The sequence below is a fragment of the Carassius gibelio genome, chromosome B21 (genome assembly GCF_023724105.1).
Source record: "Carassius gibelio isolate Cgi1373 ecotype wild population from Czech Republic chromosome B21, carGib1.2-hapl.c, whole genome shotgun sequence".
NCBI classification, from domain to species: Eukaryota; Metazoa; Chordata; class Actinopteri; order Cypriniformes; family Cyprinidae; genus Carassius; species Carassius gibelio.
Window position 1 is genome coordinate 22,320,684 of NC_068416.1, and position 27,877 is coordinate 22,348,560.

At 35.0% G+C, this 27,877-nt stretch overlaps 2 protein-coding genes across 4 annotated transcripts; one reads left to right on the plus strand and one right to left on the minus strand.

Moving 5' to 3' along the window:
• Positions 1-643: 643 nt before the first annotated feature.
• Positions 644-22,693, plus strand: rtknb (rhotekin b). Of its 3 annotated transcripts, none has more exons than XM_052587431.1 (13): positions 645-962; positions 3,628-3,827; positions 4,211-4,272; positions 4,386-4,439; positions 4,870-4,987; positions 6,107-6,313; positions 7,213-7,307; positions 7,574-7,680; positions 7,778-7,906; positions 8,164-8,326; positions 15,897-15,998; positions 18,682-18,781; positions 22,470-22,693. In XM_052587431.1, exons 1-13 carry the CDS (start codon positions 852-854, stop codon positions 22,534-22,536), a joined length of 1,515 nt encoding a protein of 504 aa, XP_052443391.1. In that variant the 5' UTR covers positions 645-851; the 3' UTR covers positions 22,537-22,693. The 3 variants fall into 3 exon arrangements, with proteins under 3 accessions (XP_052443392.1, XP_052443391.1, XP_052443393.1); XM_052587433.1 differs by having other exon boundaries at positions 646-962; positions 21,466-22,693; XM_052587432.1 differs by having other exon boundaries at positions 644-962; positions 18,682-22,693.
• Positions 22,694-23,106: 413 nt separating this feature from the next.
• On the minus strand, positions 23,107-27,259 carry arid6 (AT-rich interaction domain 6). The gene is made up of 6 exons (XM_052588503.1): positions 27,014-27,259; positions 25,602-25,752; positions 25,473-25,525; positions 25,246-25,343; positions 24,972-25,140; positions 23,107-24,701 (listed from the first exon to the last, which is right to left on the minus strand). The coding sequence occupies exons 2-6, from the start codon at positions 25,741-25,743 to the stop codon at positions 23,385-23,387; spliced, it is 1,779 nt and encodes a 592-aa protein (XP_052444463.1). The 5' UTR covers positions 25,744-25,752; positions 27,014-27,259; the 3' UTR covers positions 23,107-23,384.
• Positions 27,260-27,877: the final 618 nt, after the last annotated feature.

Below are 27,877 nucleotides of genomic sequence, written 5' to 3' on the forward strand. Positions count from 1 at the left end.
TGTTTTGATGACGAACGATGATCTTACAGGTTTGGAACGACATGAAGGTGCTTGATTAATGGCACGATTTTCATTTTTATGTGAACTGTCCCTTGAAATGTAAAATTGGCGTTGTTTACCAACCGGACTTACTTTTTGGTTTGAGGCAAAGAGTATAAATAATTGTTTTGTATTTCGATTTGTAACTTTATAGTTTAAAGACAATGTCCATGAACATTTTCAATGTTTTTCATGTGCATAGGTTTGCTAATAACCAGATGTTGGCCTGCTGCTCGTTTACGTCATTCATTAACATGTGGTGCCTGTTACTTTTATCAGCGCTGTTCAGAATGGACCAATCAGGGTCGTCTGTATTTACAGTGTGAGGGATTCTAAAAATCTATTTATTTAGATTACAGGTGCGAGTTTCGATTTGTAGATTTCAGCTATTAATATTCAAAATGATCAGAATCAAAAGATAATACGGTTTAGTTAGCAGATGTTTCCAATGATCCCAAAAAATTCGTCTGAAGGGAGAATTCGTTTTTTAAACGCGCCCGGGCGGAATCAAACCATTTGTGCCATGGGAAAACATTTAACAGCCTAGCGAGTCTACCAAAGTTATGTTCACCAAATCACAATGGTGGCGCTGTTTCAGTGAGTGTTCAAAACCTCAAGCGCCACCCATAGCCTACCACGAACTTCGGGAAAAGCACACCCTAATCCATAGTTGTTGCAACATGTCCAGTAGGATTTTACACTAATGGAGTTTTTAAGATATATATTTAAGCATTTGGGACGGGGTTTATGTTTATTGTAATGCAGTAGCTTCGGTTGGTCGCTTGAGTTGGGATTTTCAACCTACAGCAATCATGTTCTGCAGAAACCAGACTTCCAGAGCCACTGTGGCCCGTGGATCCGCGATGGAGATGGAGGTGAAGAGAGGCCGGTTCCGCCTGAGCGTGCTGGAGGACTCCGCACAGGTAAGCTGCCGCAGCACCACACCTGCGCATGCGCACAGCCATCACAATCACAGCTCAACAAGACCATTCTCAAACAGATACATTTTATCGCTCAATGTTGCTCATTCATATCCCAGGAGACAGAATGGAGTAAGTTCTTAGTTGTGGTTTGCGCATATGTGAACTTAGCTCAGACGTTTCTCGTAAATTGCTTTAAAATAAGTCAAATGACATAAAACAATTGTTTTCGTACAGTAGGCGTATAACATGAACATGGATGGTCAAAGTTTCCATTGGATCTCCATTCAATCTCATTGATAAGATCTGAGTCCAGTGTCTGTTGAATTGTGTTCTAGAGTTTAGATTTAGTATGGTATTATGTAATCATTGATGGCATGAAGTCACCTCTGTTGTGATCTGACTGCATTCATGTATTCATATATTCACTGACATTATTCTACAGTATACTTCCTTTTGCAAAGCATACAGTCGAGTTTCGGTTCAAATGATCCATAATAACTGAGCACACAGAGCAATAAAACTTTGCTCTGGCTTATGCTCTTAACATTACATCTAACATTTTTTTATGACTAGACAATGGCAATGGCAGTTTTATAAGGCAGTTTTTATGAAAATTAGCCATTTACCATCTTAATGTATTGGAAACAGACAAAAGCCTTTTTAAAATCGTTCTCAGACATAGACATGACCCTGAGGGAATTTCCAGTCAATGCACAATGCTTGCTGTCATCAGAGGAAAAATGCATTAAGCAAGTGCAATCATGCTTTAACCTACCAAAATAGTTTAAGAGCGAATGCCTGAGTCCTATTCTTTGGAAGTGTGCCGAGATCAATTATTAACTTATGCAATATATTTCAAGCCTTCAACAGCCTGCAGCAAAAATAAGTAATTGTTTTATTTAGTCAAATCTCAGAACTTTATTTTTATTTTTTTTCTATATTGATGAACTCTTTCTTTAGTTGCACAATAGGCCGATGTTCTGTCAAATGCATCCCTTTTGGGAAAGACTGAAATTATTCTTTGAGTCAAGAAATTAAAAATAAGCCATTCATTGTTCCCAAATCAAAATACACAATTGTATGAACTACTTATGAACCCAAAGCACAAACATTATCAGTCTACAGTACAGTCTGAATCAGCTCTTAAACTGTCCACATGATCTGTTCTTTTGCTTAGATTGGATCTTTGATGTATTTAATTGCAGCTTGAGGACATTGGTAAATGTTAATGATTTTTATAAGAAATCCATTCGTATCTGATGGCCAAACCCTTCGATTTCTTATTCATTAACATCGGTATGCACTTATTTGTGTTAGTCTTCAACGTTCATTTAGATTAGTTCCTCTTACATAACTGTGGTTGTTAAAGTCACAGTTGAGAGGATATAAACAGATTAAAGAGATATTCTTCTGACTGGTTACATGCTGACAGTAAATAGCGAATGAATTCAGAAATAGAAAACAAAGGCTTTTGTTGTAGTGCTGTTCAGCTCTTTGTCTTCGACTTTGTTTCTCTTGCCGGCTGAATGTTATCAAAGCTCTCCTCTGCTTTTGCATGGTGTTTGGTTGTGTGAGACCAGACATGAGTCTGTGGTTTGTATGAATGCAAATTTTGTGGCACACTGGGATGAATCTCAAATGAATCAAAAGAAAGAATTAGGAATATAAGCAGTGTTGTTTTGGAAGTATTTATGTATTATTTACATTTTACATTTACATTTGCAGACGATTTTATCCAAAGCAATTTACAGTGAATTCAGTTTTTTTTACCATTTTATGTATTTTTACCAGTATTTATTTATGTTTTTAAGTAGCTTTTATATTTATATTTTCTGTTTTAATTTTTTATTTAGTTGAGTTGTAGTAATTCTAGGTTAGTTTTATTTTGAATATTTCATTTATATTTGTTTTATATTTTAGATTTAATTATAAAATATAAAATTAAATAAAGGTTTCAGCATATTTTATTAGGAATTTTTTGTTTATATTTTTGTTATCAGTTATAATTGTTGTTAATAATACAACACTGCTATAAAGACAGTAATATTACCAATATTATATGACCAGTTTTAAGTTGTTGGGGTATATTTTTAGTAATAGCCAAAAATACATTTAAAGGGTCAAAATTATAGATTTTTTTTTTTTATGCCAAAAATCATTAGGATATTAACTAAAGATCATGTTCCATGAAGATATTTAGTAAATTTCCTACTTTAAATATGCTTTGCTAATGAATTCATTTAGACAACTTTAAAGGCGATTTTCTCAGTATTTAGATTTTTTTGCGCCCTCAGATTCCAGATTGTAAAGTAGTTGTATCTTGGCCAAATATTGTCCAATCCTAATAAACCATACATCAATGAATGGAAAGCTTATTTATTCAATTCAGTTTTGAAAAACGGACCCTTATGACTGGTTTTGTCAAATTTACCCTATATAACAACACCTCTCATGCAAATTTATACAACCAGCTTAACATACTTACAAAAATACTATGAATGATGTAGCACAAACTCTAACCCATTGAAAGCATCGCAGGTGTATATATATAGCAACTTCCAGCTGAACAGGCCATTTTTTATTCTGTTTTAATATATGCATTGGATGGTCGGTGAATGGTTGTGGGTGTATCGTCTGAGGATATGACTGCTCAATCTCTCTGCAGGACTGTGAGGTTCAGAGACTGATCGAGAGAGAGGTGAGGATCAGAGAAGGGGCCTGTAAGCTTTTAGCTGCGTGTTCTCAGAGAGATCAGGCTCTGGAAGCTTCCAAGACTCTCCTCACATCCAACAGCCGCATACTGGCCCTCATGACCCAGCTGCAGCGCATGAAGGAAGCCCAGGCCATGCAGAGAGCAGGACAGAGGTAGATCATCGAGTCACTGGGAGGCTATAGATTTACAATGAGTTGGACTGAATAGATAGCAGCAGAGTTCTGTAAATAGCACCTCGTGTCTCCTTAAAACAAACTTTCTCATCTCACCAATGATTTCCATATTTTATGGCATTATCACTGAAGCTCATTTCCACAATGGGATTAACAAAAATCAAATCAAATTGATAGATATAAACTAAAAATTCTGACTCTTTTTCTCTGAATTCCGAGGTTTGCGTCTCACAATTATGCCGTTTTTCTGCCTAACTCTTAAAGTTGTTTTGTTGTTAGTGCACTTGAAACGTTGTCTTTGTAGGCAGCTCACTCACTGTGACTGGAACAGAGCTGCTGATCCAATGATTGAATGTTTTCAGGTCATCTGATGGTGCGTCTGTTGATGAGCGATTACCTTGTACTGGAAAAGTAGCTATTTCAGGTGAAGTTACATGCACAGAGACTAATGCAACAACTTTCTATATCACTATAATATATCTCATTTATTTGCTTTGATACTGTTTTTATTTTTCTGTTTGCTTGACTTATCCTCAGATATTCGCATTCCTCTCATGTGGAAAGATTCAGAGTATTTTAAAAACAAAGGAGGTGAGTTTGACTACCGTATTTTCCGGACTATAAGTCACACTTTTTTTCATAGTTCGGCTGGTCCTGCGACTTATAGTCAGGTGCGACTTATTTATCCAAATTAATTTGACATGAACCGAGAGAAATGAACCAAGAAAAAACATTACCATCTACAGCCGCCAGAGGGCGCTCTATGCTGCTCAGTGCTCCTGTAGTCTACACTGAAGACATAGAGCGCCCTCACGCGGCTGTAGACGGTAATGTTTTCTCTTGGTTCTTGGTTCTAAATAAATGCGACTTATAGTCCAGTTCGACTTATATATGTTTTTTTCCTCGTCATGATGTATTTTTGGACTGATGCGACTTATAGTCCGAAAAATCTCTATGACCACAAAATCAGTCCGATTTTTTACAGATTTTCTCCTCTTCTGTCCCTCTTCTATCTGTTCAGAGCTGCACCGGTGTGCCGTGTTCTGTTTGCTGCAGCTGGGGACAGAGATTCACGATACGGATCTCGTAATAGTGGACCGGACACTCACAGACATCTGTTTCGATGAACCAGTGATATTGTAAGATATTCTTCATTTACTTTTTTTTTTATCCTCCTGATATTCATGGACAAAATGGAAATCCTCTCCAAAATGGTCTTTATTACAGATTAGACTTTTTAAAATTGACAATTGAAAATTTTGTCAAGATCTCATCATGTCATATTCATTAGTTATAGTGGTTGATTATTACTTACATTTACGTGTTGTCTGAGAGAAATGGAAAATAGAAAAACAAAAAAGGTAAACATTTTGTTTTATATATTTTGGTAAATATACGTTACCATTAAAAATATTGGGGTCATTAAGGTACAATTAATACCGCTATCAAGCAATAATGCATTAAATTGGACAAAAGTGACATTAAAGACTTTTAAAAAAAAGGGAATACTTTTTTTAAAGACTTAAAAAAAAGATATATATATATATATATATATATATATATATATATATATATATATATATATATATATATAATATTATTATTATTATTATTATTATTATTATTATTATTATGTTGAAAACGGCTGAATATATATTTTTTCAGATTTCTTTGATGAATTGAAAGAAGAACAGCATCTATCTATCTATCTATCTATCTATCTATCTATCTATCTATCTATCTATCTATCTATCTATCTATCTATCTATCTATCTATCTATCTATCTATCTATCGACTCAAAGCTTTTGAGTGGTAAAAGCTTTTTATTTCAGATAAATGTTGATCTTTGGATCTTTCAGTCTATCAACGAATCCTGAAAAATGCACTCAACTGTTTTACATATTGATAATAATAATACATTTGCTTGAACAGCATATCAGCATTCATCAGTATTTCTTTATTATAAATGCAGGTTTGGTGAGCAACAGAGAATTTAATGTTTAAAAAAACATAAAAAATCTTACTGTTCAAAAACTTTTGACTGGTAGTTTGTGTATGTGTGTGTATATATATATATAAATAAATGCAGCCTTGATGATCATGAGAGACTTTTTTTTTAGAAACATTTAAAAAAAAACATACTTTTGGACAGTAGTATATACATTTTAAATATTTTATTTGTAAAATCTCTGTAACTAATGTAAAATAATAAAGCTCTTTTTTTTAAGTCTACTTTTCATAAATCCCGTCTTCGTAGCACTGACGTACCTACAGACTTTGACCTGCGGGTGGAGCTCTACAGCTGCTGTGTGGAGGAGGAATTCAGCATGGGCTCCTCCACTCGGAGGCTGAGCCGGCTGGGAAGTGCCTCCAGTAAGAAGTTCATGCCAACTTTAGAGACCGCAGCATCCTGCAGTTCCCCCGGAGGAGAATCACCGGTTCTGCTGCTTGCTCCGTCTGTACGGTGAGGGGGCCGGATATATGTCATTATATACTATCCCACATACCACATAAGCGTTGTACAAACAGATACATGACACTGGGAGAGTGTGAAATGTTGAAATGGTCTCATACTTCGGCTATGTTAGCCGAAACCAGTACACAAACAGGAACAAACACATCCATAGTGACTGTCAGTACTACAGACAGACGCACCATGACTGTTTATTTTCTTAACATTCGGTCTGTCTGAGAAAAGGGCCAGAAAAGTACAGTAGAGAAAATTAAAGAGATGGATGGCGAAACCAATTGCATATTCTTAGGGTGAACCTCATGAAGTCTGGGTCATTTTTCATAGTTTAAAGCATGTTTCATATTTCAAGGGGATTTATTTTTCTATTATTTATCTTAAAGAATTATATGCTGTGTCATTATGTTCATGAGAATAAAGCACCACTTAAAATAATTGATCTTCTCATTCTTATTATTTAATTATTTTTAATGGTAAAGCAATTATACATCATTTTAGTTTCATTTATTTTACCGCCTGTATTCTTTGCTAATTTTTATAACAATAACAAAACATCTATTGAGAGAGCATAGTTTTTTATTTTGAATCATTTTTGACCCTGAAATTAATTACAAGCAAACTCAATTATAAAACATATCAATACAGTAAGAATTTGGGTAGACGGATTATGAAAATATCTTAATGGTACAAAAACATTGTATTGTCTTGTAAAATATTAGAATTTTGCGATTTAAATATGACCTGAGCATTTTTTTTTCTCCATTGTAAGTTTTAATTTGATAACAAAAAGCATTAATGTCAGTTCTAAATGTTCCAAAAGCAGTTTCACCAAAACTTTTTTGTACAATGTAAATGTGCGCACAGAGGCCCTCAATATCACCTCTTTTTCTTAGGGGCCCTAAATATCACCTCCTGGCCCATAAATCTCTGACCCTGAGCCACGCACAGAACTCTTTCCGAACACATGACCTGACGATATCAGACACAGGTAAGAAAACTCTTTATTCAGGACTTCGATTTTTTTTTTTTTAAACGGAGCCTATTGCATGTGAGTTTGTGTTTACATATTGAGTCCAAAGGTCTGAGAAAAATGAAAATGGGATTCTAAATTCAACATTTTCATTATGGGAATAAACAACGTGTTTTTGTTTTTTTTAATGTGTTAACTGAAAAGCCACCTTATTTCTATGCACATGATAGTTTGTTTCTGATTAATTTCCCCTTTGCTTTTATTTGTTCTCCTCTGTATTTTAGAGGGCTCTTCGTTCTGGTTGCCGCTCTATGGTAACATGTGCTGTCGCCTCGCGGCCCAGCCTTTCTGTATGACTCAAGTTGTCATGTGCGGAAAACTCCGAATTCGGGTTTGTGAATACGACGAATTATTGTAATTAAAAATAAAATAATCAACATTTTCCAAATACCTTTTCAGTCATCTTCCACGTATTTTTTGTACCCAAGTCAGAGAGCAATCCTGTGGACTGGAGAGACGTCTACGGTGTTCTGAGTGGGTCACTTTTAAAATGTTACCAGCAGCAAGACGACACCGATTCTTTAGAGACCCCACTGTTCACGATTCCCATTAATAAGGTGAGGAGTATTATATTATAAAACAGCTGTAGTTGCATATTGTAGACAACAGAGGGCCAAGTTGTCTTTGACAATATTTGTGTTATGTGAGTTTTTAAAGTAAGATTTTTCTGGTTTTAAATCCAGTGTTACAGCATACTTGCTTTTGGAAGCTGTTTATACATTGATCCCATGTGCTACAAACTATGAATTGTTGTGCAATAGTAATTATTGTTTACACCTGGTCTTAAAACCAATTGTTTGCACATTTGCTTTAGGACACCTGTGTGAATGCCACAAAGAGCGACCCGGCTCTACATGCTCACAGTATCACCATAACAAACCAGAGTGGTGATGAGACCCCATACACCATTGCCACACACACATCTGAAGACACACATGACTGGATGGAAGCCTTCAGGCAGCATTTCTATGACATGAGTGAGTACCAGAGTTCCGAGAACGCACAAGATCACTCCACTGTCTTTGCAGATTTCCTTATTGTAGGGAACGAAAAACGAAATTCCCTTTTTGACATGTGTGGTATTCAGATAACATCCACTCTGATATGCTGTGTGTGTGTTTGCTGCAGTCATAGATGAACACACTCTTAAAGATGCCAGTCAAGTACCTACAGGCCTAATTCTAAAACTGAGATGGGATCCCAGACCAGTACGGTTCCCATAATAACATAATAAAAGTTGCGTTGGATAAAATTACATTCTTTCAGTTTCTGAGGGTGTGTACGTACTTGGCTGTGTATTTATTTCTATTGCTTTTTCCCCCTTTGACTCTTTCCTTCATAGTTGTGGTTATACTTGGAATGACGGAATGAATAGTTTAGTTTATATGAACTCCTGAAATTGTATTACACAAATGATCAATGCTAACTTGTCCAGGCAACTAAGCATCCATCCCATAACTGAGATTTATTATATTTAATAAGAAATAGATAGTCTCTTCATTCACACACACAAAAAAAAAATCCTTTCACTCTCTATTCATCGCTTATCAGTTTGATTTAAAAGCGATTTTTGCATTTTTGATTCAGCAGCTCTTTAAACTGCATTCATAAGAAATGTTCATCAAATGAATCTAAGGCGAAACAAAGAACAATGGCAGAATTATTCAGCACAGCATCGCCTACATTCCTGAGGGTGTAGGCCACTTGAAATAGAATAAAGAATGAGCGATCAGAAATGGGAGTGTCACTTATTTATCATGAAATTAATTTATACAGTTATACAATATAAGCATTACCAGTCATTCCATAGCAGTACGTTTTGCAATTAAACTGTCCACCTTAATTGATTATTTAATGGAATTAAAAATAATGAAATCATATGAAGGTCATATTTTAAGATTATTGCTGTTGCGTTAGGAATCAATTTAATTTTACACTACAAAAGAGAAACATTTATACAAATGGGTGGATGTGTTAAGATTAGTTATCTTGGAAGATAATTTAGTGGCCCATACTAAAATGAATGCAGGATATTATGACCTTCTGTTTCATTAGTACACATTATATATTGTTTTATGCCATTGGAGATAAAATTGACCTCCATAGAAAGGCAGTATTACTGTTTTCATAGTTTCTGCTCTAGTACAGAATTTCTAATTCTGAACTGGTTTATTTAGCTGGCAGAGCCACAAATGAGAGAAAGTCTATGGGCTAAAATAAGTGGCAGTTTGAAGGTATTGCATTTCTACGAATTTTTACACGTGACCTTGAACTTTTCTAGGAATTCAGCCTTGTTGTTTTAAAATCTGTTGTGTTGGCGACAGGTTCTAAGACCAGTTAGGCTTGATTTATTTACTGTTTCTATTGTGAAATCTGCTGTTATTTCTAAAGCCTCAACTAGATTTTTTTTTTCATAACCACTTTTTTTTGACTTCGTAAGCCAAGATTTCTTTGTATGCAAGACGCTTTTATTGGTATACAGTGACTGCGAGAAAATAGTAAATGAATAAGGTTCAACAAGGTCATTCTGATAATCTTCTGATATGATGAAGAAGATAATTATCTAAAAGTAAACATGCATAATTGTACAGTTTTACATTCATATTTGCATGTGCATGACCACTTTTTTTAAGGGTATGAGGAAGTGATATGCTTGAAGCACAGTGTTGTCGTCACTGACATAAAAAAAACTTATAAAACTGGATTTTTCCCTAATAACTTTAAAAAGCAGATGAACTGATGAAGAACATGAGAATAAAGTATAACACTACAGTAGATTATGAGTCGAAGTAGTTCAGAGAGATTATAAAACATTGTTTATTAAAATCATTTTCACCTACGTAAATCAGTCCTGTATTGAGTTAAATAAAAAAGTGCATTGAACTTAGTTTAAGAAAACCAGATTATAATGAAAGGAACAAATTTTTTTAAAAATTGTAATATACCTGTGGAGCAAAACACAAGATGAAAGTAAGACATATAGACTTGTTCTAGTTTTTTTGTTTGCTTTCATCATATACTGTTCACCATGGCAATATCCTTTGTTGTTTGTTACAACAACAAAAAAAAAAACTGTCCCAGTTGTCATGATGTGAAATATGAAGTTTTTGCAACCGTTAAGGAATGTTACCGAAACTTCTATGATGTCACACCAGCTAATAAAATCAACTGTCCCCCAAAATGTCTTTCATATTGTCTTTAAAATATTTTAACAACGCTTGATTTAAAAGAAACATTGTGCTTGTAGGTGACATCAACCTGACAGAATGTTTCAGAACAAAGCATTTTCTGGTGATGTTTACTTTTCCTTTGCTTTCCTTCCCATGGTTGTACATTTATTTACAGAAGTTAACAACCCGAATTCTTCTGAGAGAACGTTAGAACAATTAATTATCTTATAACTCTGCCTATTCCTCTTCAGATATTTATGTATGAATTAGACAAATTAGTAAAGCTAGATTTTCAAATGTCAAGAATTCCCTGTTCCCAAGCAACCAAATATTAGTTCATCTCATAACTGAGATGTATTATATTTGGGTGTGACTCTTTTGGTTCACAGCAAATCAATACATTCATTATTGTGTTCTAGTTTGATTAGATAGATTTGAACTTAAAAAAAAAAAACTAAGGCAAAGCAAACAATGTGAGACTTATTCATTACAGCATTGACTACATTCCTGCATAGGCCACTGAGATACAACAATGAGTGGAATACGAACAACAATGAGTGATCGGGAATGGGAGTGTTACTTTTATATCACAAAATCAGTAAGGGTATATAATTTAAGGGTTGTCATAATTAAACATATTTATGACTTTAGAAATTCTGCGTTTGACAAGATGCAAGCTATCGACAGTAAGCCAAATGTAGAAATTGGCCCTTCGCTCAACAGGTTCTGGGATCTTTGAAACGAAGTTGCTTTCTTAAACAAAAACCGAAATACAGATACACGTGGGTGGATGTGTTAAAATTAGTGATCTTTAGAGATAATTTATCATTTAGATGCAGATAAACTGGTTTTAGTGGAAAACTACTGGAATAAGGAAATTGAGGATTTCGTGTTAAGTGCTACAAGGAAGCAGTTCACCCACAAAAGAAGTTTTGAATGAATCATTATTGAAATATAATATTATTGACAAACAGCCAGCAGATACTTATATGTAGATAAATGCATCACTGAAAGCTCCACATTTGTTTGCAATGCATTAATGTTGTGCTTGATTAACAGTGCTTGCTTTTGTAACATGAAGGAAAAACTGTTGTAAAAAAAGATGAAGCTGTTGTTGTCCAAAATACACATGCATATTATGCTTAAATAGTGAAAAAATGGCAGAAATTCACTGTAAAACCTAATGTTTTCGGTATTAAAGGAAGCATTTTGCTATTTGTGTTCCTTTTTTTACATCCTTTTACTATTTTTCACTGGGCATTATTAGATGACTCATATTTAATATATTTTATAAACAATCAAAAAAGTTATATTTTTGTAAGAACACATTATTGTTTGGATTTTCAGTATTTATTCAAACGATTCCTTTGAAAAACCCAACATATTCCAGTATTTTATCTGACATGCCATCACGACCGTTTGACCTGTATTTTAAAACTCAATACTGTACATACATTGTTTAAAATAAAGCACAGAGTACAATACTTTCTTTGTTCTGGTTTGACAGCACTTGATAGAACAGGGTGGATTGGTTAACATACTTCAGTTTCAATAACGAATCAAAATGAAGACAAGAATTCTCTCCCACTAGCAATATGCTGAATTCACAAAGCCTGCTTTTATTTTAAAGGCAAATGGCTTCTTATTTTTGTCAAAAAGAACATTATAGTTAAAAAGAACATTATTTTGTGTGTTTGGTGTAATGCAATGTGTTTGTGGTTTAAGGTAAAAAAAAAAAACCATAATTTTCAACAATGTACATTATTGTTTCTCCTCTGTTCCCCGCCTTCTGAAACGTGTTGATTTTTTATAAAACTCATCGTTCTGAAAAGCAAGGTGTATGCTGATTGGCTAGCTATCCAGTGCGTTGTGATTGGCTGAGTACCTCAAGTGTGTATCCCGGCTCGATGAGACAAAACCAATAAAGCCCAGTATAAACAAGGCATTTGTTGCTTCCAGTGGGGACATAATTAATGATGATAATGACTTGTACTGTCTTTTTATGCATTAAATATCGTGCTGTGTAAACATAAAACCATGTCTGCATTTGTGATCGGAGAAATGACAAACACTACTGACAAGCGCTACTCTACACTGCTCAAAGTTTGAATCATCAGTGGGAAATCCTTTACATATGAAAACGTACTTACAGACTATGTGTCAGAAGCACCAGACTGACTTTATAGAAACAGATGCCGGCATGTCAGGAAACAGTTCTTGTCCTTCGCAAAATGCACTGGACACATCTGAATATTTGGATTGAACTGTTCCGGAACATTGTTGAAATACAACTTAACCACTGATTTCTAGTTTTGTTCTCTTTCGGAAGACCAATCAAAGCAGTTTCACTTTCACAACGAAACACACAGCGACTCCACAACATGGCAGCGGCAGCAACAGCGATAATAAAAATTACAGCTTCATTATTTGTGTGAACATTTGGGTGGCGTTATGCAAATCTTCCTATACGTGACAAAGACATGTGGGGGTGTGTTAGAATGAGTCATTTTAGGTAGGAATGCATGACTATTAACTTTTATAAAGAATATCTCTTTGGATTTGAGACTTTAGTATTTTCAACATTACAGATCATCTTTGTGCACCAAGAGCTTGTAACACTCCAAAGAGAAAGGAAAAAATTAAATCACATCATATGTCCCCTTTAAAAGAATGAAGAAAGTATGGATTTAAAATCACATTCAAATCCGGTGAATGACATGTTATGTGTCACTCTCGATGTGTTGCCATATGAAATTTTATTTTATAGATTAGAAAATCTATTTCCATGGTGATGCATCAAGTGTGTCAGGTGACATTTCAAAGTCATGGCACTGTACGACTGATGTGTAAGTTGTTTTTTTCTTATGTTCATGAACGTGTTATTGAGATGGTAAAATATCAGGCGCTATGTGCGTTGTGAATTTATGATGAATCTAGTGTGTAATTTACACTGGCGTAAAGACATCTTTGCAATATAAACGGCTGCTCTGTGCATGCTTTAAATTCAGTATAAAGATATAATGTTGCATTGAAAGGCAAACTAAATTATGCCTGCTCAGAGACACCTCAGCCCTGCCTCTGAGGACCATTAAACAGTCTGTCAGTCCGAGAAAATTTGAAGTAATAAGACATGGGTCCACAACACTGTGTAACATTTATAATTGTCAGTCCAGTCTCTCTCCTTCCATTCATAGCAAAAACACTTGAATGTGTTGTTTTTACATTTACAGTACATTTACATTTACAAACATTTAGCAGAAGCTTTTATCCAAAGCAACTTACAAATGAGGACAATGGAAGCAATCAAAATCAACAAAAGAGCAAGTGCTATAAACAGTCTCAGATAGCTTAATGCAGTCCACATAGCAATGTTTTTTAAATCATATAATAAAAAGAAAACACATAGATTAGAAAAAGAATAGGTCAAGCTAGTGTTAGAGGATCTGCACAGATCTTAGGCTGCCTGGCAGACATCTCGGCATGAATGAAAGAACATCACCTACAGCTCAATCTGACAAAGACTGAGCTCCTGCTACACCAAATCTACAGCATGATATCACCAATCAGTTAGGTTCATCAACAATAAACCCAATCAAGTTCGGTCAGAAATCTTGGTGTAATCTTTGATGACCAGCTGACTTTCAAAGACCACATTGCAAAACAATTCTCGATTTTGCAGATTTGATTTGCACAGCATCAGAAAGAACAGGCCCTTTCTAACTTCTTGTCTTGGCCCTTGTGATTTTTAGGCTGGGTTGCAATGCTCTTTGAGCTGGACTTCCATCATGGACAGTCAAACTTCTACAAATGATTCAGAATGCAGCAGCATGATTACTCTTTAAAGGGGGGGGGTGAAATGCTATTTCATGCATACTGAGTTTTTTACACTGTTAAAGAGTTGGATTCCCATGCTAAACATGGACAAAGTTTCAAAAATTAAGTTGTACGTTTGAAGGAGTATTTTTGTTCCAACAAATGTTTTGTTTTTCCGGGAAAAATCGGTACAGACTATCTTTCTCTTATGAATATAATAAAACTGAAGACTTTTTGGAGTTATGAAGGATGCAGTACTACTCTATAGGTACTCAAGATTAACAGGATATTGAGTGAAAACGAGCATTTCACCCCCCCTTTAATGAGCCCAGAAGATCCCACGTCACACCTCTCTTTATCTCCCTGCACTGGCTGCTGGTTACCGCTCGCATCAAGTTCAAGACACTGATTCTTGCATATAGAACAGCCATAGGTTCAGCACCTGCCTACGTCCACTCACTCTTACGAACATTCCTTCCAGAAGTCTGAGATTCTCTAATGAGCGGTGCCATCACAAAGAGGCACAAAATCACTTTCCAGAACATTCTCGTTCACTGTTCCCGGCTGGTGGTATGATCTTTCAACCCCTATAAGGAATTCTGATTCCCTGACAATTTTCAAGCGACAGCTGAAAACTCACCACTTCATTTATAAAAAAGAAAAAAAAACTTTTTCTTTAATCTTCCCCTGTCTAGCTTCTACTTATTTGAGCAATGCTTGAAACTTGGTACTGTGAGCAATTCCTGTGTCTGTTTGCCTCTTTAAGATTAATTGCTTGATGTATTCTCCAGTTGTAAGTCACTTTGGATAAAAACCTCTGCTAAAGGAATGAATGTAAGTGCAAATGTATTTGACACTGAGCAATTTCCCACCTTCACAAATTCATGTTCAAAAGAGTTAGATTTCTTTTAACTGAATCACAACATTGAATAAGATTAATTGTTTGTTTGCACAACTGAACACTGCACAGCATATGTTCTGAATAATACCTTTATCTTTTGTAGTATAGATGTTATGCAAGTGCCACATTTTGAAAAAAATTACGAAACATACGTTAAATCAGTTGATCAGATTTCTGTGCAGTTGGTTTTGGTTTCTGCGAAATTATGCATTTTTGACTCAGTTTTATATCCTTGTTTCATGGCTTATGTGTCACCATCAGTCCAAAAGCATGTGGTCTGTTTGGTATGTCCCAAGAAAAGTAACTGAGACAAGTGTTCTGACTTTCTTAGTACAGTGTTCCTGAAGGCTTGAAATTCGATACATATCTTACACAAATATGTAGACACGAGCACGTACTGCCTCTCTAAAAGACACCCTTGTTAATGGCTGGGTTTCAGCTATTTTCATGCTAGGTATTTATTACATGTCGTGCAAGAATGAAGTTTTTTTTATGGCCTACACCCTCTAAATGTAAACACATGGACCTGTCTAGTTTGTCTATTTTTCACATTTACCCTGGAACCTTTGTTCAAGTCCTCAGGTGCTTAAAATTATGCATTCACACTTAAACAAAACAAAAAAGACCTGTCTTTTAATTGACGGTCTTTTCTCTTCTATGTAGGTCAATGGAAACAGTGCTGTAATGAGCTTATGAAGATTGAGGAACCTTCTCCAAAGAAAATGACGTTGACATTAAAACAAGGCTCCCTGTATCATGAAATGGGTAAGAGCATTGTGGGATTGTAGGAAGTCATTAAGTAAGACACAGTTGTGTTCCAGCAAGGTCCCTTGGAGGGATATTACACTAAAAGTAAACTAGTTACTAGTAAAACTAGTTACTTCAAATGAAATACACTTCAGCCAAAAATAAGACATAAAAAACCTTTAACTTGTTTTATTTTTGCTATTTGCCAAGGCAACACTTCTCATTTTCATTTAGTTTACATTGATGTACTAAAATAATAAAAACAAAAATTGAACGAAAGCTCTATAGACATTAATTGTAAAACTTACAAATAAAATGAACACATAGAATCACACAAACAAAATCTTACTATTCGAAATAATAATAATGATAACTATAATATTATCTAAAATTTTCAAATCACATGTGTACCAAAAAAAAAAAATACAGCATTGTTTTAAATGCTGCACAAGTGGAACTTCACTTGAACTTTTGAAATTGAAAATTTTCTGAATTTTTGTATATTTTTAATTTTGACAAGAAATTAAGTCACATTTTTCAAATTATGTCAGTTTCTTTCAAGAAAATCCAAGCAATAAATGCAGATTTTTCACTCTTTGATGTGGCACGACGATCACTGTCCAAACTTCTCTGACATTTTATAATTTAGAAGTTAATGCAAAACCACTGTTTTATAAAAAAGAAATAGGCAATTTTATGTTTATAATGGTTCATATCAAACCGTGGCATCAAAACCTAGGTACTGTACGTTCTGAACCATCATGATTGTGTATCATTACACACCTACTATCTCAATTATACAAAAATAGCCCTGGTCTCTTGTGCATATTTTGAGAATGACTCTTTTTATAAAATAATTAAATATGTTTTGTATAAATTATTAAAATACAAATTGTTTGCTTAGTGTAAACTATAGTGAAATTGGCGTACAGTAGGATTAGTATAAAACAAACCTAATCATATTACATTTTTAATGTGTGTTTAAATATAACGTTACTCTTTTATCTTTTAAGCGATTGTTTATTTTTGTTTTTCAGAGGTGAGATATAAGAAAGTTTAGTGAACAAAATGTCAAGTGTTGACAGTAGTGTTTTGTGTGGTGTATTTAGTAGCTTTATTAAGCTAATTTATTTAATTTAAGAAAAAAAACGTTTATTTACTTAATGACATAAGAACTATAAAATGTTATCTTAACAGACAAGACAAAAAGTAAAGTGCAGTACCAGGATTTATATTTTTAACCTTTTTATAGAGATTAGTTTTAGGTTTTTTATCTCTAGTAGTCGGGTATTTTCCGTTAAGATTCACCTACGCAATTTCCAAAAAATGCAAACATATTTTTTTTCAGTTGCAGACCAGACAACTAGAGTCAAAATTTTTGAAAAAGATCTTCAACCAAATTTAATGGTTTTCAATTTTGCATCAATATTTATGCTCAGAATGAACATATTTTACCTATTACAAACATGTATCGTACAAAAATATTATGACCAATAGCACATTCAGAAACATGGATGTGGTTTTTCATACATATGGAAACAAACTAGGTACTAAGTCTCGGATTCAAGAAAGACGTAACTAACTACACGTTTTGATTCAATATACTTTGTCTTACATGAGATACATACTTAAACATAAAAATACACATACCGAATTTCTCTTGAACTTAAGATAGACATGCTAATTTAAGAATAGTGCACATTTCTACCAATCACCCCACCCTGTTGGGTGGGGACGTATTTCCTTTTCAGGCGTGTCAGTTGACAGACAGTTCTACCGAGAGCAGAGGCAGACATGCCGTCAGGCTATTCATTTCTAATTGCTTTTGACACTAATAAAGCCGGCAAACCAAGATGCAATATATCATTGTGCGGCATCTTTAGACATTTGTTCTTTGAAGATCATCCCTATTGAGCAGAACAGAAAGAGCTGAAAAAGAGACTGCTCAAATATGCTTGTGGAACATGACGTGTTGATAGACGTGGTGCCCCAATGAGCAACAATTAAAGAAAGTCATTACTGTTAGCTGTCATTAGCTGTCTGTTATTTACTTCATTCTTTATATTATATAGTCCAACCTGAACAAGAACATTCTGTCATATTTTTTTTCATTTATTCATCTTGCTCCACACCTGTACGACTTTCCAGTGCAAAAAGAAAGCAAAATATTTCAGTTTGACTTTGGACTCTTGTTGGAGAAAACAGAATTTTTCTAAATATCTTCTTTCGTTCCTTTCTTTAAAAAAAGGAAAATCAGGTATGGAACGACATGAACAGAATACATAATGACAAAAAATGTTAGGGTGTATTTCTTCAATATGTTTACAGTATGATTAATACGCAAAGTGCATATTGAAATGACAAAGTTGTAATAATTAGGGCTGCCATAGATATCTATAAATTTTTAATAAGTCTTATTTTAGACTTATTTCATTTCTCTATCAATTTTATTATTTGGTAATTTATGTATTTTTATAGTTAATTTTTAATATGTACTAATATATTTTTAAATATATGTTCTGTTTATTCATTTTAAATAGTTTTATAATAAATTAAATAGTTTTTAAATTCAACTAAAATGTCTGTTAGAACTGCTTAGTTAAAAAAAAACTAAAAAAAAAAAAACCTTGGTGACATATTTTCCAGGTCTTTAATTATGCGGTTTCTTAAACACATTCTTTGTCTACCTTTTTTAATACAGTTACGTCACCATCCACCAAGACCAGAAACCACCTGGAACCCCTGAACAGACCTGTTTCTTCTGAAATCCAAAGCCTGCTGTCCACCTATTATAATGACAGGTATATACAGATTCAGACAACTGTTACACAAGCACCTAGTGTAAACACGCACACGAGAAACAACGCTTGGATGGCAAATGCTCTGAAATATGCTCTCTGAAAGCATGTGTGTTGCAGAACGACATGTACTAGGACACGTAACAAATTCCCTCAAAACAGATGACAACTGAATAGGTTTTAGGCATCAATATTAATTTTAATGCTCGGGAGTGGCTTTCCACCCTCTGAAATCATCTGAATTCATTTACCTTTTCTTAGAAGGACATTCAGTTATATTATTATTTCATTGAAAGCAATATAGAGGCATGTTAGTCCATTTAATCGTGTCCACACATGTCATAATAGTGTAGGTGTGGTGTCGCTGTCACACATGCCATACTCTGCCACATATCTATCTGTCAGCAAACACTGATTCATGTTCATCTTATATAGACATTGTGATGAGACAAAAAGAGTTTTACTGCTGTATCCTCATACTTGAAAGGACAGAAGTCTTGGACTACTTACATAAGATATGTGTTTTTTTTAAAGCAGAAATAAGCTGTGAATTCTAAGGTGCTCACTGGTATTGAAAAGAAATAAAACTTGCATGTTTATCGATTTCTGTAGCCCAAAAATGTCCTGCTTGTTGACTTCAGCGTCACAGTTCAGGAGCCACTGTGAAGAGCTTGGGATTATGTGCATTCTTGTAGCAGAGAAGCGCAGACATTTAATTGCTCTTAAATTGCTAACTTTTATTTATTTATTTGCTTGCTGGGGAATACAAGCGTATACTAAGTCAAATGATGCCCATGTCCCCTATTAGAAAAAATATAGATTTTTGAAATGCTTTTTGAAAATCATTTTATTTTTTATTTTTTTGCCCCAATGTGGGACTGGCAGTGTGTTTATTGAAGGTCTTTATTAAATTACATTATTAACATTGATGGAGAAACCAGTGTCACGCACGGCCTTTTGATATTGTTTATTAGTATTATTATTGGTGAGTAAAAATAACAATACGGAACCTAAAATCACTTATCTAGTTTGCTGCCCCCAGTGTATTGTGAGGGAAATAATTCACAATTTGGTTAGTTTGAGCTCTTATGTGGTATTGGATATAACCAAAATTAAACAGGCAAATTAATATTAATTTTTTCTGATAATTTTTTTATCAAGTGGTGCTTTTATTTTAAGTTAACGTTTATTTTAAAGTAACAAAAGTTATTTTGTTAAAAAAATATATATATTTTTTTTTAATAAAGATGTGATTGATTGATTTATTTGTACTATTTTTGCATCATTTTGAAGATGTTTTTTTTTTTTTTTTTTTGGTTAGTTATTATAGTCCTGGCTGGCTTAGATTTGTTATTTGCATTGTGCATTATTTCTAGGTTACTAATGAAAGATAAGTAACCTAGAAGGACAGAGGTTTGTTCTCAAATCAAGATAACATGACTGTCTGGTTTTACATATTCATGTTAGTGCTGCTAGTTAATCAAAAGAAGGACATGCCAGATTCTAAAACATTCCCAAATTTATGTTTATTTTTCAGTGCAGATGAATGATAATTAATTATGAATGAATAAAGAAGAAAAAAGCATTTCCCCTAATGATCATGGACTTGCATGTATTAGTTTCCTTTTTCCCATCTGACACAAACACATCCTGATGAACAGAGTACCACAGCAGTCTGTAGTAGTCTTGTGCCAGTTTGCTCCTGTCATACTATTGCCAGTCAAATTACTTTAAGGGTAGACCGCAAAGACGGAGTGGAATTGGGGAATGTGAATTCTCAGCCAAGCACTGCTGGCTGTGTCTGTATTGTGACGGTGCAGATGGGTCATATTCCCACGGCCACCACCTGCCAGTATCTGTTAATTACTTGTGTGGGTGTTTGTGGTTGTGTGTGGGTGTTTCTACACATGCCTACACATGTGCCTCAGTCTACCCGGAAAAGCTGTGTTCTCTTGGATGTGCTGTAGTATGAGGAAGTTGCAGATAAATATAACATGACATTTTAATTACTGTATGCTTACTTCAGTAATGCAAGCCTTACTTTTTTATTTTTGGCCTGTACTGCAAATGGTGAACATGAACCAAAACATGAACCAAACATATTATCCAATTTACTTACATAATATGATTTTATTTTATTTCCCATAAGTGAAATGTAAAATGCAGAGTATGAAAAGACTATGAAAGACAGCCTAAAAAAAAAATTGACCCCAGCAGTACAAACGTAGTCATACATTGCCTGTTGATTTATATTGCTTAGGATGGACCAAACCTTGATAAGTGGTGTGTTGTTGTTTTTTTTTTTGTAAGCAAACATTCATTCTCTGTAACTGGAATTTAATTGCTCGGAGGCTGATTGCATTCATTGTTGCTTAAATCATGTTTTAATACTGCACTGTGCATGATTCATCATGCTTCAAATTATATTCTAAGTAATTTTATGCATTAGAATGTGTTCATAGTTTTGGAGGCACGAACATGCACGTATACATGCGAATGCTATAGATTACATGAATTTTTTACATTTTTTTATATGATTTGTAGCTGCAGTCTCGCAGAGTCACTCTACCAGTTTAGACTTTCCCCGAATTAAAGACATAAAAATGTGCCACACCAGAGTAGAATCAAAACATGTTTCTAATTCATTTGTTTGTTCACACTCCTCTCCCTCTGCTTCTTTGTTTCAGTTACTGAAGGATCGAACAAGAAAACTAAAGAAAAAAAACTGTTTTGTGCACAGCTCAACACACCCAGTATATTAAAGCACACACGCATCTTTTCTGGGAAAAATGAAATTTCGAGTTTTTTGTTTTGTTTTGTTTTTTCATATTTGTTTGGTAAATCCGAAAAGCACACCCGAGTACAAAATACCGTATTGGCTCTCAAACTAATATATAACCCTAATATTACAAGACTATACAGCTTCCTACTTTTTAGCTACATACCATATATACCGTATAATAATAAAGATACTTTGACTTGGTGTTAAGAATTAAGAGTGTTGCAAGAGATATATTAAAACTATTAAAAAGTATATCAGCTTGTCAGTACAGCATATACATGTACAGAAGGGTATTTTCTCTCTTTGTTTTAAGACCACATTTCTTTTTCATTGTACAGTAAAGGTCTGGCTCTTTATGTATCATTCATCAAGCCTGTATTGGATCAGGGCTTAATGTCGCTGGATTTAAATCACTCACCTTTAAAATTGACTGGAACATTTTTACTTGCTACAAGCTATGGAAATCCTGCACGAGAAGAGTTTGACGGTTTGTTTTTGTTGATTTTTTTCAGTCATAGTAATTATTGTACCACCCAAGGCCATTCAAGAGAATTGAGCAACTCAAGTTTAATGTGGATTTTAAGTTCAACAGTTTAAGTTCAGTTTCTTAAGAAAAATCAGTCAAACAGCCAACCAACCAGCACCGTTTCAAATGGTTATGAATATAACCATCATCTCTAAACCTTACCTGAATTTAAAATTTAGATCTATCAAGATCAATGAAGTTGTCAGTGATAGCTGGATAGTCCCTACAGAATCTTGACTTATTGTAATTTGTATTAAATGAGAATTGTTCTTCATTGATCAAATATGTTCACTGATACAGCTCCATTCTGAGAACATTGTTTTGAATAGCAAGCTAAAATTGTTGACTGATTTGTCTTTGTGTATGATTTGTAACCCTTTTAGCAATTTGGCTGGTGCTAACCCAAAGGTTGTAGGTTCAAATCCCAGGAGAAGCCACCTTCCACCATAGTGTCCGTGAAAAAGATGTCACATGGCTTCAGGGAATCTTTGTTCCTGCTCTTTCTGAACAGACAAATCTGTTGTTTCATGATTTATATGAAAATTATGTGTTGTTAATGCCATGATAATAAAATGAATGGTGGGAAATCCCCATCACTTCTTGTTTATGGGTGTGTGTTTGCAAGTGTGTACATGCTTGTGTGTTTGTTTTATTGCTTATGTGTTTGCAGTATGAATTAACAAATTTTAACCACATTTTAATTTTCATATTTCATGCAGCGTCTTGCAAGTATCAAGAATAGATCGTGATATTCCAGTAGATTCATGTGCAGCAATAAAACAACCTGTGTGAGATACCTAATATATTTAGAAATTCAAAATTAATGTATGTCAAGGCTTCATATTCAGTAAAAAAGAATGGAAAATGTACTGTATATGATATATATAGATATATTTGTTATATAGTTCTTTATTTAAAAAAAAGTTTTACATGTTTACATTTTAATAAAAAATAATTGCAAAAAATTGCTTTGTTGCCAAAACCTCAAAATTGTAAAATTTCTTATTTAAAGTCTCATAATTCAATTGGATTTACAAACAAAAGTGTTTTTCCTGAGCTAACCCTTTTAAAATTATATGCATATTATACACAAGGTTTATCATTGAAAAGCCTCTGTCATGTCTAATTTAACATGTCGACTGAGTGTGGACAGTGCTTTCATGCTACAGTTGCATATCCTCAACATTTCTCTTTGCAGTTCATCTTTTGAGAAATCCTTCAGTAATGCAACCCAAGAGGCTGATTTGGCAAGATTGCAACATTGACCGAGGTGATGAGTTTGTCAGATGTGCCAATTCTCAAAATATCTTCCCCCTTTCCAGTCTATAGGGCAGGCTTGCCAGAATGAGTTTGAGGTTGTCTGACATCACCGGCATCAAATGTGGGGAAGTTGAGATTTCCTTTGCCACACTGTTAGATGTTCCCAATACTTTCTCTGACTTCCTTCCAGGCTTCATTGTCAAAGAGAGTGGAGTGCCTTCACTGTAACTGGGGGGTCTGGGAATCATGCTCTCTTGGTTCTTAGTTGGAGGAACTTGTGCCTGTTTAGGTTGAGAGGATCTTGGTGCATCACTTTCCAGAGAAAACTTAAGAGAGTTGTTTAAATGAAAAGAATGGGTCATCTGAAGCTTTGATTCAGCTGGGATGCCATAGCCATCGAAGAATCTGCGCTTCCTCATACCATTTTCTTGAGGGTTAGATTCAGAAAGGTTTCTCTTCAAACTCAAATTGGTCGGTTCCTCGCCTGTGGTGGAGCTCTCGGATGTTTCTGAACGAGATCGGATGTGGGGTTGTGCTTCAGCTTTGATTGGATCTTGAGACACAGGGCTGTTTGCCCTAAATCCCAGGTTGGAGAGCAGTCCTCTCTTAAACAACTCCGGTAGAAATTTAATAGGAATCTGAATCTCCATATTCCCGTTTGGATCTAGGGGTGGGTGTCCAAGAGGATTGCTTCGGTTTAGGATCCCTACCTTAGGTGTAGGTGCACCGGAATCTTCCTTCACCCAGTCCGGATGCATATCTCGCTCCCGTGCTTTCATATCGAATGTGTAGTTCAGTCTACGGTTGAAGAGGTTCACTGAAGGAGGGCTTGCCCTACGTGGGACTGGATTTGCTGGGGAGGACAAAGTGAGATCAATGATGTCAGCAGTCACTGGAATTTGTCCTGCTCGGACAGATCCTGCACCTCCTCCTCCCATGGAAGTTCTGTCCACTGTTTCCCCCTTTTCTGCACCTTCTTCTGTCGTCAAATCCTTTGGAGGGTAAAGAGGTGAGGCTTCGTTGAGGAACTTGGGCTTTTTTGAAGGTGGGCTGAAAGATGACGGTGTGTCAATCAATGTCTCATCTCTTTTTTCTTTTCGGCTCAGGTTGAGCGGTTCCTCCCAACCGGCTGATGACTTGTACTCTTTTGCCAGGTGGCGTAGCCTACCAAGTGACAGGTTGCAGCTCTGGTCCTCCACAGAAGATGTCCCGAAATACGAAACAGGTGGTCGGGGAAGGTCTTGAGGAGGGCTGATGGATTCTGGAAGAACCATATAATCTGCGAAGGGTGGAGAAATGTTCCAAGGCATGCTTAACATCTGTCTCTGACGCTCTGTAAACATGTTCTGAGAGGGCTTGAGAGGGAAGGAGGAGTAGAGTTCAATTAATTCAGTACTCTGGTAAAACTTTGTAGTGTGCATTTCTACTACACTCTCTCTCAAAAAAAAAAGAGAGACAACAGATGTCACTGGGGTGGTACTGGCTTTCTAAAGGTACATCTATTTAACCCCTAAAAAGTGCGTAGAATTACCTTAAAGATGCATATTTGCAACTTTTGAAAAGATACCACCCTAGTGACGATTTATGTCTTTGAGAGTATTTGTTCTGTTTTTAAGATGCCATACCTGAGGGAACGCCGAGAGGTGTCGGAAATCTGCATGTTTACCATTCCTGGGATATTCGTGCTCAAAGTCACTGTAACCGCTGGGGTGGAAGCGTTTTTGCGATCGAGGGGTCCTGAAGATAATATCGTCCCTGTATCCATTTTGGTGACACTCGTAAGGAAGAAGTAGCCTGGTTGGACAAAAAGAGATTTGTGACTAAAATGTATTTCAATAATTTGTCATGTTTGTTTTAATTATATGCGAGCAGCTGCTGTTTAGGGTTACATGTGCTTACTTTTCATAATGTCTGCGAGTGCAGGTGGCTGCACTAGTGCTGCGCGGGTTTCCTCCAAGCATGTTGTAAACTTTTTTCCATAACTGCTGTGCAGTAACCTGGAAATCACACACACAAAATGAGTATATTTTTGCAATGATAACATGAAAAGATTTATGAAATTGTTGTCTGAGGTGGAGTCATTCTCTTTTAATTTTGGGGTCAGTGCGCAGTAAATATCTTTTTACCTGTTGATAGCCTCCTAGCTCCTTTACTGTCTTGTACATTAGGAACATATCGACTGGAAAGGAAAAGGAAATGTCAATACTCTGAAATCATTTCTTTCAGACATACATTCGCTTGTCTTTCTCACTCACTCTGTTTGAAGCCTAGATGAGGTATTCTCTCAATCGGAGTGTCTCTTTGTTTCATAAATAGGTAGAGGTCTTTGAGGAAGCTCTCCTCTGTCATCTCCTCTCCCTGTTCTGATCTTTTTTCCTGCTGGCTGTCCTGCTCCATCGTACTGACCTGGAAATACAGCATATTCAAGATTGCATTGTAAATGCATGCTACCATAAGACCACGTTTTGTGTTCAGTGTCCTATTTGTGTCCCTTTCTTCATTTTGTGTATTTTCTATTATTTTTTTTGAATGCCTTATTTTTCCCTTATCGACATTCTAATCCATTTGACATAACTCACAAATTGTTCTTGTACCGAGAATACGATGCATAAACTTTATCTTTAACCCTTTAATCTGCTAACTTTATCATCAACCCATCATTAACCTGTTAACTTCACAAAGCTCTGAGTTGTTAGATAATGAGTCTAATGTTCTTGTTTTATCATCAGATCAAACCTTCACCTGGCCTAAGATTTGTGTGGGCAGATAAATATCGTAATCATGACAGATCAAGAACATCTCAAACTCATGACTTAAAACACGCAGTGGACCATAACTTGACGTAATTCATCGAAACGTGCCTCACGCACACGATGCTTATCCGGGACAAGCAGAAAATGCGGCTTGACAGCAATATTGAATCTCTAATCGTTAACTGCCTTCATGACACCTGTTCTCATATTTCCTTCCTCTTTGATTTTCACTTGTTTTTACAGGTGCATATTCATGAATACATTTTAGTTGTTTCATTATTTATGGAGGTACGTTAAGATGATTTAAATGATGCATTGAAAGCTAGGAAAGTTAACTTGAATCACCAAAATTGCTTTCTTGCTATCTGTCTTTCCTTGTTTCTAGCTTTCTCATGTAAAAAAAAAAAAAAAAAAAACACTGTAGTGGACTCACAAATCCATGATCATTTTTTTTTTTTTCAAACCATTCAGTACGATGCAAGGGCATATCAATTTCAGGCCTTTAAATGATATGCATGGACAATGTGATTTATAAACAATGATCAATGCTTTAAATAAACTGAGGTAGCAATTACTTGACTCATACAAGTAGTTTGTCTCATTGATGACAACTCACTAATCCAGCAATTACAATGACCGATGATCATTCACTCCAAGCACATTCATACTTACTTTTAATCTTTAATCATAACGTAAACAATTGTTTATTACAAATACATATCATCATTTCAGAGATTTAAAAAGTTAATACTGGGCCCTACTGGCTTTCATTGTATGATAAATACAAAATAAAAATAAAAATATTCTTTTGAAGAAAGAAAGTCATACAGGTTTGGAATGGCAAGGTTAAGTAAAATTTCATTTTTAAGAGTAGTAGCCTTTAATTGAGCACTACATTTGACCCAGAATCTTACCTGTGTCTCTTCAGATTTATGTCAGTTGGATGATGGTTTGCTGAACAGATCCTATGTGTAGAAGAATGTAATCCAGAGAAAAAAACGTGAAGTATCCAGCCCTTAGGTTTGTTTCACAGAAGCGTTTTGTGATGCCTACACACCGTTTCTCGACACCTGAATGAAATCTTGGCCTCTTAGCACTGAAAAGTCTATTTGACTGGCTTCCTGTTTGGAATGTTAAGTTGGACTGGTTCTTCCTGTTCTGAAGAGAAATGCCAAAACCACAAAGTATAAATATCACTGATAATTACTTGAAATTTTTATGTTAAAATTGAGTCATCAAAGTTTGTTCTTCCCAGGAGAACCTTGTCATTATGTTTTTTGTTAATGCCTTTTAACACTATATCTCTCCCCCGCCCAGGTTTAAATGGCATTGAATTACATAGCAAAGTACTGTTTTCTATCAATAAAACAAACACTCATTCTTGGTCAGAATTACACACTGCAGTTGACTTCTAATTAACTTTTCATTGCGTTTGCATCGAACATTAAAAAACATCTTTCATAATATCACTGATCAGTTTTTCAATTTTTTGGTCATTAACAGAAATTTCTGGGGAGGATTAAAAATAGAAAAAGTATGTATCTTTAGTATTACGATTAAGGTAATTTAACTCAGAATTTGCTGACAGAAGACTTTATTTGAGAAAAAAGCATGAATGTATTTTGAGATCCGAGCAACATTTGAGATATTATTAAAGCGGTAGTTCACCTATGAATGAAAAATGTCCATTTTACAGTTTTTTTTTTTTTTTTACAATGTCCACTGTATTTTATGATCCCGATTTTCTTCAAAATGTGTGTTGTTTCAATCCAACTTTG

Bases quoted from the DNA above. Each gene is read 5' to 3' on its own strand.
- rtknb (XM_052587432.1), top strand. From the start codon at position 852: ATGTTCTGCAGAAACCAGACTTCCAGAGCCACTGTGGCCCGTGGATCC. The intron at 4,988-6,106 runs GTAAGATATTCT...CCGTCTTCGTAG, and splicing joins TTCGATGAACCAGTGATATT to CACTGACGTACCTACAGACT. The intron at 15,999-18,681 runs GTAAGAGCATTG...TTTTTAATACAG, and splicing joins CTCCCTGTATCATGAAATGG to TTACGTCACCATCCACCAAG.
- arid6 (XM_052588503.1), bottom strand. From the start codon at position 25,743: ATGGAGCAGGACAGCCAGCAGGAAAAAAGATCAGAACAGGGAGAGGAG. The intron at 25,344-25,472 runs GTAAAAAGATAT...TGTGATTTCCAG, and splicing joins AGCTAGGAGGCTATCAACAG to GTTACTGCACAGCAGTTATG. The intron at 24,702-24,971 runs GTATGGCATCTT...TTCCCTCTCAAG, and splicing joins ACCTCTCGGCGTTCCCTCAG to CCCTCTCAGAACATGTTTAC.